At 42.6% G+C, this 17571-nt stretch overlaps 1 protein-coding gene across 1 annotated transcript in view; it reads left to right on the forward strand.

The window, feature by feature from the left end:
• The first annotated feature begins 381 nt into the window (after positions 1–381).
• Positions 382–17571, forward strand: part of LOC129325605 (granulocyte-macrophage colony-stimulating factor receptor subunit alpha-like) — a 36720-nt gene continuing 19530 nt past the window's right edge. The window contains exons 1-4 of the mRNA XM_054973378.1: positions 382–434; positions 5742–5859; positions 6882–6947; positions 9599–9726. Coding sequence (XP_054829353.1) covers positions 5775–5859; positions 6882–6947; positions 9599–9726 — 279 coding nt within the window. The 5' untranslated portion in view covers positions 382–434; positions 5742–5774. The remainder of the gene's footprint in view (positions 435–5741; positions 5860–6881; positions 6948–9598; positions 9727–17571) is intronic.

Here is a 17571-nt window from a genome sequence, read left to right on the forward strand (position 1 = left end):
GCAATTGCTGGGCACTGTGTTCAGTGTTCTATCTTGCTCTGTTTGACATGGCTCTGTATAAGATCCACACTGGGCTACCAATTCCATTGATGAGGATGTCTTGTAGGGGAAATATTGAAGGAGCTGATTTATACATCAGAGTTATTGTTTGTTTACCCTTAGTTTGATAATATAGGTAGTAAGAAGATACCAGAAGGACCACCCCAAAAAAAGGAACTATAAAAAAAAGTAGAATCTTTTCTTCTATTCTTGAAGGATTCTTTCTAGTTCCCCTTTCACTGGAATGGAAATGAAAGTACCAGAAGGAAGTTTATAAATGACTGATGCAAGAGAATAATGCACGTACACTGGTTTTCTCAGGAGAAAACCCAGCTCAGAAGCTGCTGCTTCCTTTAAACACTGTAGATCTTCATTAGTCCTGACAGGAGAAGGAGGTAAGGACAACCCATGCAGTTAATTCCAGGGAAATATCTGCTGGTTTGAGGGGGAAGGGAGGCAGGAGCAGGCTTAGTCGGTAAAATACTCTCGCTGCCTAACCCTACTTGATTTAATTCCTCTGTTGCCAAACAAAGCTGCTTGTGCTCATCCTCCATTTTGTAATTTCTTTGTATAGAGCAATGGTGGTCCTGCATTTGTCATACTGTGTATGGTTCTGGTTGCCGTAGCTCAAGTAGGATATTGCAGAACTGGAGAAAGTTCAGAAGAGGGCAATCAAAGTGATTTAGGGGTTGGTGCACCTTTTTATGAGGAATGGCTGAAGATTCTGAGACTTTTCAGTTTAGGAAAAAAGATGACTAAGGGGAGAATGGATAGAGATGTGTAAAATTGTGCCAAAGGTAGAGGAACTGAATAGAAAGAGATTTTTCTCCCCCTCTCATGATGCTAGAATTTGGAATACCAAATGGGCAGTAGATTCCAGACAGACAAAAGGAAATATTTATTAAATGAATAATTAAATTGTGGAACCCAACTCGCTGCCAGTGGACAAAGTGAGGGCCACAAGCATAGAGGAAATTAAGACAGATTCATGGAGCTGAGGTCCATCAATGGCTGCTAGCTGTGGTGAGTAAAGGGAACTTCCATAATCAGAGGCAGTAAACCTCTGAAACTCAGTGCTAAGAGGCAACATCAGATACAAGAAGTGGGAAAAGGAAGAAGTCCTTAAAATTCTGGTCAGAGGAGTATTGTAAATTAGAGTGTCAGGAAGCTAGCTATAAGACATGTTATAATAGACCTAAATGGCCTGTTTTTGTTGACTCTCCTGGCCATAGTTGGCTGCTGCGTGAAACAAAATGCTAGACTGGAGGAACCTCTGAGCTGATCCAGCAGGGGTCTTCCTATGTTCTTATACTTCCATTCTTAAGTGTCCAGAGGAGTTAGCCGTGTTAGTCTGTAGTAGTAAAATTGAAAAGAGTCCAGTAGCACCTTTAAGACTAACCAACTTTTCTATAGCATAAGCTTTTGAGAATCACAGTTCTCTTCATCAGATGCGCATCTGACGAAGAGAACTGTGATTCTCAAAAGCTTATGCTACAGTAAAGTTGGTTAGTCTTAAAGGTGCTACTGGACTCTTTTTTATTCTTAAGTATTTCTGTTATCTGAACTTCCTTCCAGACGCTGGCTGCTACTGCCATCCCATGCTATATCCTTCCCTATTAACTCAAACATTGGTAAATCCTAAATTTGGAATGTTACAGCTAATTCTGAGAAAAGTGATTTCTAGTTTCTCTTGTACATGGCTCATATTAGTAAACCCATCCTTTTTCTGAGTGGTATCTACTGGTTCTATCAATGTCTGAACCGGCTCTTTAATTAGCAACAAAGGATTTAACTGAGTAGTTCCTTGCCTTTATCAGTCAGGTGGGGGACAGGGCAGGAAAGCTGATGTTCAGGTATGAAGTAGCAGCTAATAATTCAGTCCATTTGCTACTGAGGATTACTTTTTTCCTGGCCTCAAAGGCAATGCTTGGCTAGCTTAGTGTAATGGTTAAATGCCCACTCTTCCTTGAAACTTGCTGGGTGACTTTGGGTCAGTCAGTCTCTCTCTCTCTCTCTCTCTCTCTCTCTCTCTCTCTCTCAGCCTTACGTACCTCACAGGGTTGTAACTTGTAAGGATAAAATGGAGGCAGGGAGAACAACGTATGCTGCCTGAGCTCCATGCAGGAAAGGGTGAGATAAAAATATAGTAAATAAATAAATAGAGATCTAAGCCATCTTGCACTTTGGCATAGCCATGCTGCAAATTTTGACATTAACATGACTGATCACCAGGTTAACTTATTTTGCTCACTGCCCTCTATTAGACATGAACCTGTAACAAAAAGTCTGCCAAGAAAACATGATGCGATGTCCCCCCATGGGTCAGTTATGAGTCAGTGCTTGCACCAAGTACCTTATCAGATTGCCTGGAGGGTCATTGTTGAAGTTTTTGTCAGGAAACTTTGTACCTGTGCAGTAGATGCTTGTTCTAGAGGACAAGGGTGCTGCAGCTTCAACTGCTGCAGTTGGATTATCATCATTATCTGAGAGACAGTGTTCTGTAGTGGTTAGTGTATGGGACTAGGATCTGGGAGATCCAAGTTTGAATCTCCACTCTGTCATGAAAGCTGACTAGGTGATCTTGGGTCAGTCACATACTATCAGCCAACCTACATCACAGGTTTGTTGTGAGGATAAAATGAAAGAAAGGGGAATGATGTAAGCTGCTCTGGGTTCCCATTGTGGAGAAAGGCAGGGTATAAATGAAGTAAATAAAATAATTCTATTTATTGCTAATGTCCAAAGGCCATTGTAATCTTGGCATAAAAGATACTGTTTTTTTTAAAAGGAACATGAGGACCATACAAAAGCCATACAAATCCTAAAACATTAAAATGTGCAGTAAAAAAAGACAACAGAATTTGGATTTCTTTTCCAATGAAACCAATTTAGAACTCCAACATCAAATAACAAATGTTATTTTTTTCAAAATATCTTATAGTGAGATTGCAAGAGCACTTAACCACCATATGATTTCCAAATTTAAAAAAAACCCTAGTGAACCCATCGATTCAGGACATGCACAAGAAAAAAAATGCAGATAGGAGGAGAGGGAGGGAGGAGAGGAGACTTGTGAAAGGGTGATGACAGCAATGATGAAAGCAAGCAAGGAACTTTAATAAACAATCCTTTCCTTTCCCTGTAATTTAACAGCCTATAAGCCATACGTTGAAGTATTTTATAAGTAGTTTGTAATTGCATAGATAAATATGGCTAGATCACATGTGCACTTTTTTGTATCTTGCCTGACAGTAAAATCTTTACTTTCTGTTGTTCAGAAATGTTTTGTAGATAGTCTGGCTAGGGAGTAATATATTGGTTGCAAAGTGAATTATAATGGGACCAGTTAAAAATGGATATGGGAAATTGAGTCAACTTGATCCTTACAACAAGTACATAATGTTTCTCAGGGGGGATTCTACTAAATCAGCCCTTCATCTCAACGGAAGGTAATGCACTGCATCTAAGTAACATGAAAGAGCATCAATGTTTTGGAGCTGCTAAATATTTAAAAATTGCCAGTTTGAACATTTTCTGATTAGATAAATGAAAGTAAAATATTTTTTTTCTGAATTTTTTTTTATTTTTTAATATCTAAGACAAAAACCTACAGAAAAAAACTACAAAAGTAAATGGGAAGGGGAAAGGGGAAAGAAGAAAAAAAAAGGGAAGGAGGGCTGGGAAAGGGGGGGAGGTAACATACAAACAATAAACACTACACTACAATGCTTTCCCTTCATACTGCCATAGTTAAAGTTTTAAACCTTCATAAAGTAATGATGGAGTGGTTGACCTTACAAAATACAAATTACAGCCCAAATTAAACCTTCTTCCCACCCCCCTAGGCCTCGGACGCAGTTCTCTCTGAGCAGCCGCAGCCACTGCGCTCGTTGCCTCCCCCCTCCCTTCAGGCTTCAGATCTTCTTCTTTTTGCTTGGTGTCTTGCCCAAATTCTTGATTTTTGTCCACAAAATCCCTTAGCTGATCTTCTGAATTTATCTTGTAAGCTTGATCTTTATAATTGAACCAAATTCCTTCCGGAAATAGCCATTTATACTTTATCCCTCGTTCCCGCAGGAGAGCTGCGAGCTTTTTATACTTAAATCTTCTTTTCCGAACTAGAAATGGAACATCCTTCAGTATCTTGACTTTATTTCCCAGAAAGTCCAAGTCCGCATTATATGAGTTAAATAGGATAGTGTCCCGGACCCTCCTAGATGAAAACTCAATAAAAATCTCGCGAGGCAGCTGCCGCTTCCTTGCATATTTTGAAGAAGCCCGACGGACTTCCAAAATGGCGCTTTTTACCTCTTCCTTAGTTGCCCTCGCGGGTGTCGCCAATAATTCCGAGGCAAGCTCCCTTAGATCCTCGTTTTCCTCCTCTTTAACATTCTGGAGACGCAAAATAGTCTGTGTTCGTTCCACTTGCAGCCCGATCAGCTGGTTTTCCACCAGCTTTAGCTCCTTGTTCGTTGCTCTCATGAGTGACGCATTTTCCCGAGCAGACTTCTCTGCCCCCCCACTACTTCCTTAATGGCTTTCACATCGCTCTCAATTAAGCCCACCCTTTGATCTGTTTCATTCAGCTTGTCAACAAAGGGTTTTATGGCTTCGATGACCAACCTTTTCACCAAATCCTCGAGCGACTCCGCTTTTCCCTGCAGGGCAGCCGAGATTGACTTGCCCAAAGCGGGACTCTGCTTTTTCGCTGCCATTTTAGGGGGGGGGACCGCCAACCTTCTGAAACTCAGCGAGGGGGAAGAAATCCGAGTCTTCTTAACTTCAGATCCCACCACTCCTTCGCATACGCTTGTAATAACAGAAGGGATTCGCTTACTTACAGGCTTCCGCCTATTCCTGTTCTTTGCCGTTTTCCGTGGCCCGGCAGCACGCAAGGTGCCGCGCACGTCTGCCAGCCTCCATGGGGACAAACGGGCAATTTACCCCCTGCCTCGATTTGCCAGAGGGCTCTTCCCGCAGCATCCCGGACCCTGACTCCCTCCCTGGGAGTCCTGGGGGCTAATCTTTGCAGATCAGCCGCCCGGTCAGGCTGCTCGGACGCTTCATCTTGGACCTGCGAAGAGGAGCGTCCAACATGGCCGAGAAAACGAAACCGAAAAATTGCCAGTTTGAACATTTTCTGATTAGATAAATGAAAGTAAAATAAACTACCAAAACTTTCCTTTCCAAAAGGGAAAAGACCATGCGGACAAGTAACATCAAATACTAATCCAACCAGCACAAGGTCCCAATCCAATAGTGCTTTTCTCTCTCTTTACTGAAATAAACAGAGTATATCCCTGCATTTTTCTATCATTTAAGCTTATTTGGTCTGCCTCTCTGCTGCAGCCTTGGCCTGATGCTATCTGAAACATCTATGACCTGCCTGCCCTACCCTCTCTGATTGCTCAAGAGGTGTATAGCCTTAACATCTTTGCTGCTGTTGAATATATTTTTATGGTTTTTAAACTGAGTTTTGTACTTGTATTTCTACTGTATTTGTTGGTGTTATTTAATAAGGTTGTTTTCCGCCCTGAGCCCATTCATGAGGAGGGTGGGTTAGAAATGTAATAAATTTAATTTAATTTGTGCTGTGATGTCATAATCTCCAAGAGTGTTGTGTAAAGGTAGAAACAGTATAATGTACTGACTTGGTAGAAGGCAGTAGTGAAATGAAACAAACTCTTCTCTCTCCTTTTTAGGGATTATTCTTTTTACTTATAAAGAACAACAGAATGGTAACCTCTTTTGGATCTGCTGCTGTGATCTGTCTTATATTTTTATACCCTATATTTTATGCCACCTTACTAAATGTAAAAGGTAAGTACATGGATTCAAGATATGCTAAGATTCATAGCACAATCTGAGTTAAACCTGATAGATGAGAATAGGATCTTTGCCAAGTCAAGTCACCCCAGTGCTACCCAAAGAGACTTTGGCAGAGTGGATTTGAGACACTGTTGTTTCAAGATTGGACTAGTATTTGATCATGTTGATATGACATTGCCAATGTAAGAGGAATAATTTGTGTGGGGTTGGGGCATTGTGGAATGTGTCTTGTGCTCACTCAGAGGGTCAGTGCTGTCCTCATCAATGGCATAACGTTATACTTGAAAATGAGGTTTTATTCATTTAAATACCTTGACTGAAGGAGAGCTCTCATTCGTTCCACGGGCTGTAGCAATGTCTCCTGTGCAGATGGAGTTGAGCCTATTAACCACAAACTCCCAGATTCAGATAAGCAGCTACAATGTACTAGAAAAAGCAGTAGGGAATGCTGTCACCTTTGTAGCTGAGTTTGCCAACTGCCTGAAGAAAAATGTCCCGTCACTTTAATAGAGGCTTAAAGTAATGTTATTTACCTGGAGAGATTATTTAGTTCCATTCCATTATAAGCTTCAGCTGCCTATTCCCACAAGTTAAGGCTTCGTTAAAGGGACAGGATATTTTTCTCCATTTTGTATAAGTAACCAAAGAGAGAGAAGGAGATTTACCACACTACTAAATTCTGCTATTAAATTTTTTTTATTATACTTTTACTAGTTTAACCCAATATTAAACATAGTGCTTGTGTAAGTTACAAATTAATATCAAATATACTAATTATATAAGTTAGTATAAGTCTCAAATTAATTTCAGTTACTGCCAGTATAGCTGTATTATGCACTTTCTGTTGTCAGATTCTATCTTCTTTTCTCTTTTTAAATAAAAATGTCTACTTAAAAAAAAAAGGATATTTTCCTCCAAGCCTGTTGCTAACCCTAACAGAGCACCAGGCAGTCTACTCCAGCTGTTAATACTGCTGGCCAAATGCTCATCAAGACCCTTATTGTTCCTTGCAGGAGCAGAACAAGGGTATACGGAGGAGAACAAGCAGAAACTCTACCGTTGCACTTTGGATACGCCGGGTGAGTATTGCGATGTAGTCATTCCTCTACCAGTAATAGGTAAGCCACAAAATAATGGTCAGCATGAGTGTCACTGATCAGGAAGCAGGGCTGAGACATGAGACCAAGAAATACACCAAATGTGGTAGCACATTCTCAATCACTGTCTCCTGCTTCTGCTGTGTGCCTGGGCCTAGGAATATCCGTTGCTGTGCTCTTGGAAAAACAGGGTGGCACATACATGTAACGTTCATCGAGTTGTTCTGTGTAGCAGACACACACTGGGATTGCACATGTGCAGGCCTGCTGACAGAGAAAAACTTATTTAGCTTCTTTAGAGCTCCATGAGGGGCTGCTTCTCCTCAGTCGCATGGAGACCTATTCCCCCCCCCCCCAAAAAACGGGCATGAATAAGACCTCATTTTCAAGTATAACATTATGCCATTGATGAGGACAGCACTGACGCTCTGAGTGAGCATAGGGTTTCAACTAAGATGCATTCCACGATGCCCCAGTCCCACACAAATGATTCCTCTTACACTGGCAATGTCACATCAACATGATCAAATACTAGTCCAATCCTGAAACAACACTGTCTCAAATCCACTCTGCTGAAGCAGTGATTACATCCTCTGCACATTGTAAAATATTCCGTTTTCCTTCAATTGCTTGGCTCCGTGCACTTGAATAGTTATCATACTTTAAGTAAAACAATAAGCTATTGTTCTCGGAGAACATTATTTTAAGTTTTATGTTCAGAGCCAGAATCCAAGCTCTGGCTTCAATAGAATGCTGCCCTAATTCTGGTCTGAGGGCGGGACCCGCCACAAACTTCGGTATTCCACAGATCTAGTGTAAAAACTGTATTAGTGGTCGATCTATAGTTCCATCTATCTTATGAATCCACACTGCTGTGCCATATAGTATTTGAGGTATTACTTTAGTATTAAAAACTGTAATGGCAGCTGGAAGGTATTGTCCACCTTTTCTATAGAAGAATCGTTTTATTGCTGCCCTGGAAAAGCTGCTGGTGCCATCACCGCCTTTCACTAGGGCTTCCAGGATAACTGATCATCAAAAGTTACTCCAAGATACTTGAAAGATCTGACCTGCTCCAGTTTGTTATCTTCTAATCTCCATTTATATTTGCAGTCTCTTCTCTGTCTTGTAAAAACAAGGATCTTCGACTTAGTAAAATTAATTGACAGGCCGTGTTCCCGACAATAGGTGGAGAAAAATTGTATTAGCCTTCGAAGCCCAATAGGAGATCATGGTATTAAAACTGCATCATCAGCACAGAGTAATACAGGAATGTCTAGGGTTCCCAAATTTGGCTGATGGAATTTATCTTGTTTAAGAGAAGGTGCCAGATCATTCAGATATAGATTTAAAAGGACTGGAGCTATTAGGCATCCCTGCTTAACACCTGATCTCATAATAAATGTCCTTGAAAGTTGTCCCTCTGGCCCACATCTAACCTGTCCAGATGGATCATCATATAGCATCTGAATTAGCCATAGCAGTCTACAGTAAAATGTGGTTTCTATTAGTTTTTGCCACAAATGGGTCCTAGGTATTGAATCAAATGCAGATTTCAGGTCCATAAAGGCAACACATAACTTTCCTTTGCTATAGCGGGTATATTTTTCTGCTAGATGGTGCAGAACAATACAATGGTCAATAGCTGACGCTCCCTGGGTGATACCTGCTTGCTCTAGGCCTATTACTGATTTAGAATAAATCCAGTCAGTTAACTTGTAGTAAAGGTAGGATGTATATAGTTTACTGATAACTGGAAGTCAACTAATTGGCTTGTAATTACAAGGGTCCGTTCAATCACCCCTCTTAAAAATAGGAATAATAAGAGAGCATTTCCACATCGATGAAATTTTACCCACCAAATTAATGTTGAAGAATACAGGTGCTAGCACAACACTCCACCATTCTGGATTGCTCTTAAATATTTCAGCTGGTATCAGATTGATCCCTGGAGCTTTATTCTCTTTTAAACGTTTTATCAATATCAGCACTTCCTCAGGTGACACTGCTGGCCGTGATGGTAGACTAGATTCTTCTTCAGTCATTTCATAATTATCTGCTGCCTGCGTGTTAAATATCTTACAGAAGTGGACTTCCCAAGTGTTGGCTGATATATAGTAATTCAATGGTCCAAGCATGTCAAATCTTTCTGACACTAGACTCCAGAAGGCTCTGGAATGCACATTATCAAAAGAGTTAAACTCCGCGTAACATGTTACATCTGACCTAGTTCTAATATTTCATAAACATTTGCTAGTACAGTTCACCTTTTAAATGGGCACTGAAACATTTCTATGAGAGACTTTACATAAAAGCTACTATTGCAGACCTAACAGTTATGTACAGATGTGTCCCATTCATTTCAGCAGCATTCAGATGCAGTCAAAAAGTCAAAGTCCACAATATATATATTGTGCTTATATTCCCTATGTTGCTCAAATCTACTACTATTTGCTATATATACTTTTTCAGTTGTAGCATAATGTATTTTGTATTTTGTATAAGGTTCTATGCTCTTTCTACTTTTTATGTTATTTCTATTTTTCTTTCTTAAATGATTTTTTTATTAAAAAAAAGTCAGGCCCACTGAAAATTGTTTAAACATGATTGTTTTGCTCTGTTTACACTTTTAGTGAAGAAGCCATCTTTAAACTTGAAGGTAGATCTGGAAAATATGGAGATGACTTGGGACTCTAATATCACAGTGACTTTGTGTTCTGTTGACACTTTTCCCAACAACTGTAAATATGCCACACCAAGTGTATGTATAAATTACTTCTAATATTGTGTGAAATGCAGCCATTTACTCTATATAATTCACTTTCCAAATCAGCGATTAAAAATGCCCACTAGACACAATGTATGCTGGTAGGTTTTAGCAGTCCTGTGATTCTTGATTTGAATCAAATTGTTCATTACTGACAGCTGATGCAGTAGAATGGCTGCATGTGTCAGGCTATGGATGACAGGCTATGGCAGACTGATCTCTGTACCATGTCAGCAAGAATCCAAGCTCTTGGTTAACTGGTTTTATTCAGAAATCAAATCATTTTCCACAGATATGTCCATAGTGTCCGAGGTCTGGGTCCCAGCCCCCAGATTTGGTAGGAGGGAACAGCAGGTCAACCGGGCGGACGGGCATACAGAGGGGGCAGCCAGCAGCCAGCAGGTCAACTGGTCAGCCAGCAGACAGCAGGTCAACTGGTCAGCCAGTTGACAGCAGGTCAACCGGTCTGACTGGCAGGCAGAGGGGGCAGCTGGGGGACAGCAGGCCAACCCCTCCCATGGGCAAATGGGGCCAGAACCTGCCAGTGCCAGGGGCAAAGGCCCAGGGCCTCAGGAAGCAGGGGGAGACAGAGAGAGGCCAGCGAGTCCCACTCCCCTAGGGAAGGAAAGGGGACTAAGCAAGGCGGAAGGGGGCAAGGGCAGAGGGATTGGGGGCCCAGCAGTCACCCACCCAAAGGCCTTACCTGAGGAGGAGAAGCAGCAGCAGCCCCAACAACCCAAAGCCACGCCCCAGCTAGAAAATAGTAGCCTGGCCCAGGAGTTGCCAAAAGCCAAGCCACTCCAGGTGGGGCTAGTGGAGGCACTCTGCATGAAGCCCTGGGCAACCAGCCAAGGAGCCACAGCTGGACCCACCTTCAGCCATCAGCTCAGCCAGGGAGGTCGGGCTGCTAGCCAGGGAACTGCAGCTGGACAGGCCTTCAGCAATCAGCCAAGGCAGGGAGGCTGGGCAGCCAGGGAACAAGGCACAGCTGGTGCTGGTCAGTGGGGCCAGATCAGCTACCCCAGCTGCAACTGCTTGGTGCAGCCCAAAACCAGGCTGGAAGAGGGGTGGGACAGTAGAAGGAAGCCCTATAAAAGCTGGCTGGGAAGAGCCCTGGGGTGGTGGGTGTGAGTGAGGAGTGATGATGTGGAGTGAGAATGGTGCAATGCAAGAGTGGAGGTTTGGAGGAGAGTTCTGGAAGGAGGGGATGAAGAAGGACACAGGGGGCAAGCAGGCCAGGTTGAGCAGGCCAGCGAGTGGACTGAGAGGGAGTCTGGGTGAGGTATACTGCCCCTCCTTCCACAGAGCAGGGTCCTGCAGCATCCCTGGCCCCCCTATGATGTCAGGAGCAGACCGCCCAGTGCCACGCCCAGCAGCAGCGGCGGCAAGCCCTGACACATAGGATTACTCAAAAGCAAGGTAGACTCCTAAGCATTAAAAACTAAGTTGACAGGAATAACAATATGAGAGAAAATCATTCTACTTAAAGACAAACTCCTCTCCCCCTCCCATCAGCAACTTTACTTTTGGCAGGAACCATTCCTGAGAACTTCTCGCATATTTCAATTATCAAGTCTAGACAATGAGAAAGCAGGAGATCAAAGTTGAGACACAGTATTCATGGGAGTGAGCAGTGTACAAGGTCAGAAGCACTGAGAGTTCCTTTGATAAGACACCTGCAGCTGCTGGGAAAGTCTGTGAATGCAAAGCAAGCCTGTGAAAGGAAAGCAGTTATGGCATGGCAATATGACATCAAGTTACAGCATGAAACACTGGTTCAGTAATACAGGTCAGCATGAAATAATGGCATGGATGGGGCAGACATGACATTTCTGCCTCCCCAAAGATGGCCCCTCCGTTTTTAGGGGCCAGGTTTATCAGGATAGCGTCTGTGGAATTTTGAAATAAGTCTAGGAGCATTCATATGGGATTGCTTCACCCATTCTTTGTAAGCTTCGTCAAAGACTTTCCATCTAACCAGGTTAAAAAGTTTATTGTGTTTTATTTTAGAGTCTGAGATCTCTTCTACTTCATAGTGAATATGTCCATCTACTAGCATTGGATGAGGGGCTTCTTTTTTCGGATGCCATTGGTCAGGTGTGGGAGCCTTTTTCAGTAGGCTAAAGTGAAATATTGGGTGGATTTGTCTTAAGTTCTTAGGGAGTTCTATTTCTACAGTTACTTCATTGATTAATCTTTTAATAGGAAATGGCCCTAGGAATTTCCATCCTAGTTTTTTGCTTGGTTGCTCCCCTTTTATATTTTTTGTGGCGATGTACACAAAATCTCCTGGTTGCAGTATCCATTGTTCAGAATGTTTTCTGTCTGCAAACTCTTTATAGTCCTCTCTTGCTTTGCCCAAAGTTGTTTGTATGATTCCCCATTGGGAAGTTAAATTAGTCCACTATTCATTCAAGTCTCCTGGCTGTTGAGATCCAGGGGTTGTAGTGAAAGGCAAGGCATTCTCTTCATATCCATGTACTATTTTGAAAGGAGTAGCTCCTGTAGAACTGTGTATTGAGTTGTTATATGCATATTTGGCAAAATCAAGAAAATCAATCTAGTCATCTTGTTGATAGTTAATGTAGCATCTGTTCTGGTACTTGATTTGTGCGTTCTGATTGCTCGTCGCTCTCAGGATGATAGGCGGAGCTTAGTCCTTGTTCAGTTCTGGTGAGTTTGAGAAGCTCCTGCCAGAACTTGGCAATGCACTGTGGACCTCTGTTGGATATTTCCTTATTAGGTTAAGAGTGTAGTTTAACTACGTGCTTTATGAACAGTCTGGCTAGTTTCTTAGCTGTAGGGATTGTAGTGCATGGAATAAAATGAGCCTGTTTTGAAAACAAAACCACCACTACTAAAATAACTGTATATCCTTTCGAGGGCGGGAGATCTGTGATAAAGTCCATTGAGATCACAGCCCAAGGTCTAGGAGGGGTTTCTAAGAGTTGTAACAGTCAAGGAGGTTTTCCCCTCCTAGATTTTCCCATTATACACACTGGGCATGAAGTTACATATTGAGAGACATCTTTTCTCATAGCTGGTCACCAAAACTATCTTTGTACTAAGTGCAGGGTTTTGAGATACCCAAAATGTCCAGCAGTTTTAGCATCATGGCATTGCTGCAAAATTTCTTTTCTCAGGCTGGCTGGGATGTATAATGTACCCATTCTGTACCAGTGGCCATCTCCCTCCTGTTTCAGCTTGCTTTTGGGTACATTTCCCCCTCCTTCTCTGTTTCATTCTGAGAGAGCATGTTTCAGGTTGCTTTGTGTTTTTGCAGCTTGGCTGTGTGTTGTCACCACTCCTCCCAGTTGAGCTGGTGAGAAAACTGTATCAATTATCTCCTCCTTCTGGCTGTCATGTTGAGGCATGCGCGAAAGTGCATCCACTAAGAAATTTGATTGGCCAGGGAGGTACTTCAACGTGAAGTTGAACTTGGAAAAGAATTCCACCCATCTTAACTGATTGGCATTCAGTTTACAGGGGGTGCATAACGCTTCTAAGTTTTTGTGATCAGTCCATACTTCAAAAGGTACTTTAGCCCCTTCTAACTAGTGTCACCAGGTGGTAAGTGCAAATTTTACCTCAAAAGCCTCTTTTCCCCATATTCTCCAATTGCGTTCAGTTTCAGAGAATTTTTTAGAAATGTATGCGCAGGGATACAATTTTCCCTCCTTACTGAGTTGTAGGAGCACCCTGCCCCCCATGGCAGTGCCGCTTACATCAACCTGGACCACGAATTTCCGGTTCTCGTCAGGGTGCTGTAGAACTGGTTCAGAGATAAACAGCTTTTTTAGGGCTTCTAAAGCTTTCTGGCATTCTGCAGTCCAATTCAACTTAGCACTGGGCTTTTTCCTTGGTAGCCCCCTCCCCTTTGTTTTTAGCAAGTCCATTAAGGGGAGAGCAATTTGAGCAAAGTTCTTTATGAAGGGTCGGTAAAAGCTGGTGAACCCTAGGAACGACTGCAGCTACCTTCATGTTTTGGGAGGTTCCCACCCCACCACAGCTTAGATTTTTGCCAGGTCCATTTTTAGTCCTTGGTGAGAGACTCAGTACCCAAAAAAATCCAATTCCTCTTTATGGAGTTCACATTTAGATAATTTTACTAGCAGTCTGTGATTCTTTAAAGCGGTCAGCACCTTTCTCACCAATTCCACATGGGATTTTTTTATCCAGAGAATAAATCAACACATCATCTAGGTAAACAACCACACCTTTGTACAGGTACTCATGTAGCACTTCATTAATCAAATTCATAAACACACCTGGGGGGCCCTGTAGGCCGAAAGGCATTATGAGATGTTTGAACTGCGGGTATTGAAGGCAGTTTTTCATTCATGCCCCTCCCTTATTCTCACGCAGAAGTAAGCATCTTTTAAACCCAGCTTCGAAAAGATTTTCCCTTGCGCCACCACACTGAGCAAGTCTCTGATCAAAGGGAGGGTATATGCGTTTGACATAGATATAGCATTTATTTCATGATAATTAGTACAAAGTCTCAGGCCCTGTCCTTCTTTTTGCGGAATAACACAGGCACAGCATGGGGGGAGCTGGCAGGGCGGATGAATCCTTGAGCCAGGTTTTTATCAATGAACTCTCTTATTTCCTTTCTTTCTGCTGGGCTCATAGAGTACAATTTTCCTTTAGGTAACTTCTCCCCTGAAATTAATTCAATAGCACAGTCCATGTCTCTATGAGGGGGAAGTTCATCAGCTTCTTTTTCATCAAACACCTGTTTTAAATCTCAGTATTCAAGGGGAATGGATTTTTCCTCCTCAGAGGTTAATAACACAGCTTCTAAAGGACAGGGTGCTTCCCAGTCCCATTTTTTAGTCCACACATGTCTTGCACAGCTATCTCCTTTGAAAATCACTTCCCCAATGGACCATTTGATGTGCAGGTCATGGTCCCAAAGCCAGCGGCTCCCCAGCACTAGGCGATATTTGGCCTCATCGCTGACTACATATGTTCTATTTTCTCAGTGATTCCCATACCCGTCAGGGTAGGTTCAGTTGTTTACGGAACTGAAGTCATACTGGATCCATCCATTTGTTCAAACGCTATAGGGTCTTTGAGTTCTGTCACCTCTAGCCCCGACCCAGTGACTAGGACTGGTGACATTAAGTCCTGAGTGCATCCTGAATCTATTAATGCTTGCACTCGCACATGTGTACCCCTTTTCAGGTTAATTAACGTTACTGGCATGAACAATAGGGCCCCTTTTTCTCTCACCTCTGGTGGCTTGGGCTTTCTTGGGACCTGCCATCGGGACCTTCTCATGGCAGGTCTGTCTCGTTTTCTGACAGTGGGGTGAGGCACTCCTCTGCCACTTTTTTGTGGGTTCCTTGGTTTCTCCGGGACTCTTCTCAGTGTCCAAGCTGGTTTCAGGCTTCCCACGTTTTGGAGGCAATCTGCGGCCAGGCAGTTTAGGAGGGGCTGCAGGTTTTGGTGTGCCTTGGCCCCTTAAAGACAATCACGCCTCTCCTCCTCCCATCAGCAATTTTACTTTTGGTGGGAACCATTCCTGAGAACTTCTCGCATATTTCAGTTATCAAGTCTAGACAATGAGAAAGCAGGAGATCAAAGTTGAGACACAGTATTCATGGGAGTGAGCAATGTACAAGGTCAGAAGCACTGAGAGTTCCTTTGATAAGGCACCTGCAGCTGCTGGGAAAGTCTGTGAATGCAAAGCAAGCCTGTGAAAGGAAAGCAGTTATGGTATGGCAATATGACATCAAGTTACAGCATGAAACACTGGTTCAGTAATACAGGTCAGCATGAAATAATGGCATGGATGGGGCAGACATGACAGTATGAGCCAAAACTCAAATCTCTGTTTCAGTCACAGACTACTTGGTAGCTTTAAGTAACCTGCTGTTCTCTCTGCCTCACCCTTTGGTAGAGATAGCTATTACTGGTAATTACGCTGTTAAGATAATGGCCCTTTTCGCACGTACGGTTTAAACTGTCATTTATGAGCATTCACCCTGATCAAACTGGCTTCAGCATTGTACCCATTCATTTCACACTGTCCGCTGCCGTTTCGATTTGGCATCTGTGCTTCATTTCAAACCTGCTTTGAAGCCTTGGTGCAGTTTTGGGCTTTCGGGGCTTTGCAATTCACGTCACACTTTTTTTAAAAAAATTGAGCGTGCATAGTAACGTTGCAGTGTTGGAACCCATCCCCCCCTTTTGCTGATTGGGCTGTCCCCTGCCCACTGGAGAGGCAATTGGTGACAGAGTTCTGGGGGAAAACATGTACTACTCTCATTTATTTATTTTTAAAGTCAAGCCAGGAAAGGGTTTAAATGCTGCTGATTCATCCCCTCCCAGCAAGCTGCGGCTTTGTTTCCAAAGGGCTGTGCAAAATGCTTGAATTTTTTTCTCTTTGGCAAAGCCTGAAACATGCCTGGGAGGGAGGGGAAAGCAGCCATTTAATCCTTTCCTGGCTTTTAAAGCCAGGAGGAAAGCGCAGTAACATTATGTTATAATGTTACACTGATTCACCATTACAACCCATTCTTGTCTTTAAAAAAAAGTGTGTGTGTATACCCCAAAGGAGGAAGGAGAAAGCTGCTATTTAACCCTTTCCTGGCTTTTAAAGCCAGCAGGGAATTAGCAGCAAGCTTAGGAATTGTTCCTGGCTTTGGAAAAATAAATGAGTGTGTGCATACCCGGGAGGAAGGAAACCAACGGAGAAGCAGCCTTATGACCCTTACCTCGCTTTACTAAAAAAAAATGGTGGACAAGGAGTTCAGAGAGCTGAGGACGGTGGGAGTGGTTAATTCTGCACAAACCAATCAGCTCGCAGGGAAAAGGAGAGGGGGGGGAGAGAGAAGCAAAAAAGGGCAAAAGTGTTCACATTCGCAAAATGAGGTCCAGCTGCCAGTTGGCAGTGGACTTAAAAAAACATTGCGGTATGTCAGCAGGGGGGGAAATAGGGGATGCAGCGTGGAAAAAGCGGGACTGTGTCCCATGACTGCTTTGAAAGTGTGAAAACTTTGCAAACATGGGACACGGAACAGGTACAAACACGCTCTAAAATCTGAGTGTGAAAAGTACCAAAGTCTTCAAAGAGCATTGACCTTTCCTCCTTTTTTAAAGTATTTCTGTTATTAATTATTATTTGTTTGCAGGGGTCATGGGTAGAAGCTAATCACCAAAGTTCCCAGAATAAAATAGCTTACACAAAAATATTTCTGTATTTTTCAATATCCTACAAGTAACCATGTTTCATTCATTCATATATTAAAATATTTATATTCCTCTTTTCCCCATGGCTCAAGGTACCTTACAAATTCTAATTTATACTAAATCAACAAAGAACCCCCTCCAAATACCTGTAAGCACAGCCTGTACCCTATTAAATAGCCTAGCAAATAAAATACCCTTGCAGCATCTCCTATATACCTCCTATACATCTCCTGTAAAATATAAGGCACACATACACCTCCACAGAGAGACTAAGGGGAAAAGCACTGTCTGATGCCAGGCTACCTTAAGCAGGGGAAAAGCTAGCAGGTAGGGGCCTAAAGACTGCAGCTGGCACATGAGGGAATATGGGAAGAGGTGGCCCTTTAAATATGTGGGTCCATGGTGATAATAATCACCTTGAGTTGTACTCAGAAACAAACTGGCAGCCAATGTAGCTGTTTTTAAACTGCTGACTTGGACAACTTTCAGCCAAAAAAAGGTCAGCTCTTTGCCTGCATTCAAATTCAGACTGCAAGGGTTTCTAGCTGACTTTCCAACTCTCCCAAAATACTGATGAGTGTCACATTTTGAAGGCAGCAAAGAAATATTTCAAGCCAGCAAGGAACATTACAACCAATAACT

This window comes from Eublepharis macularius, chromosome 3 (genome assembly GCF_028583425.1).
Source record: "Eublepharis macularius isolate TG4126 chromosome 3, MPM_Emac_v1.0, whole genome shotgun sequence".
Lineage (NCBI taxonomy): Eukaryota > Metazoa > Chordata > Lepidosauria > Squamata > Eublepharidae > Eublepharis > Eublepharis macularius.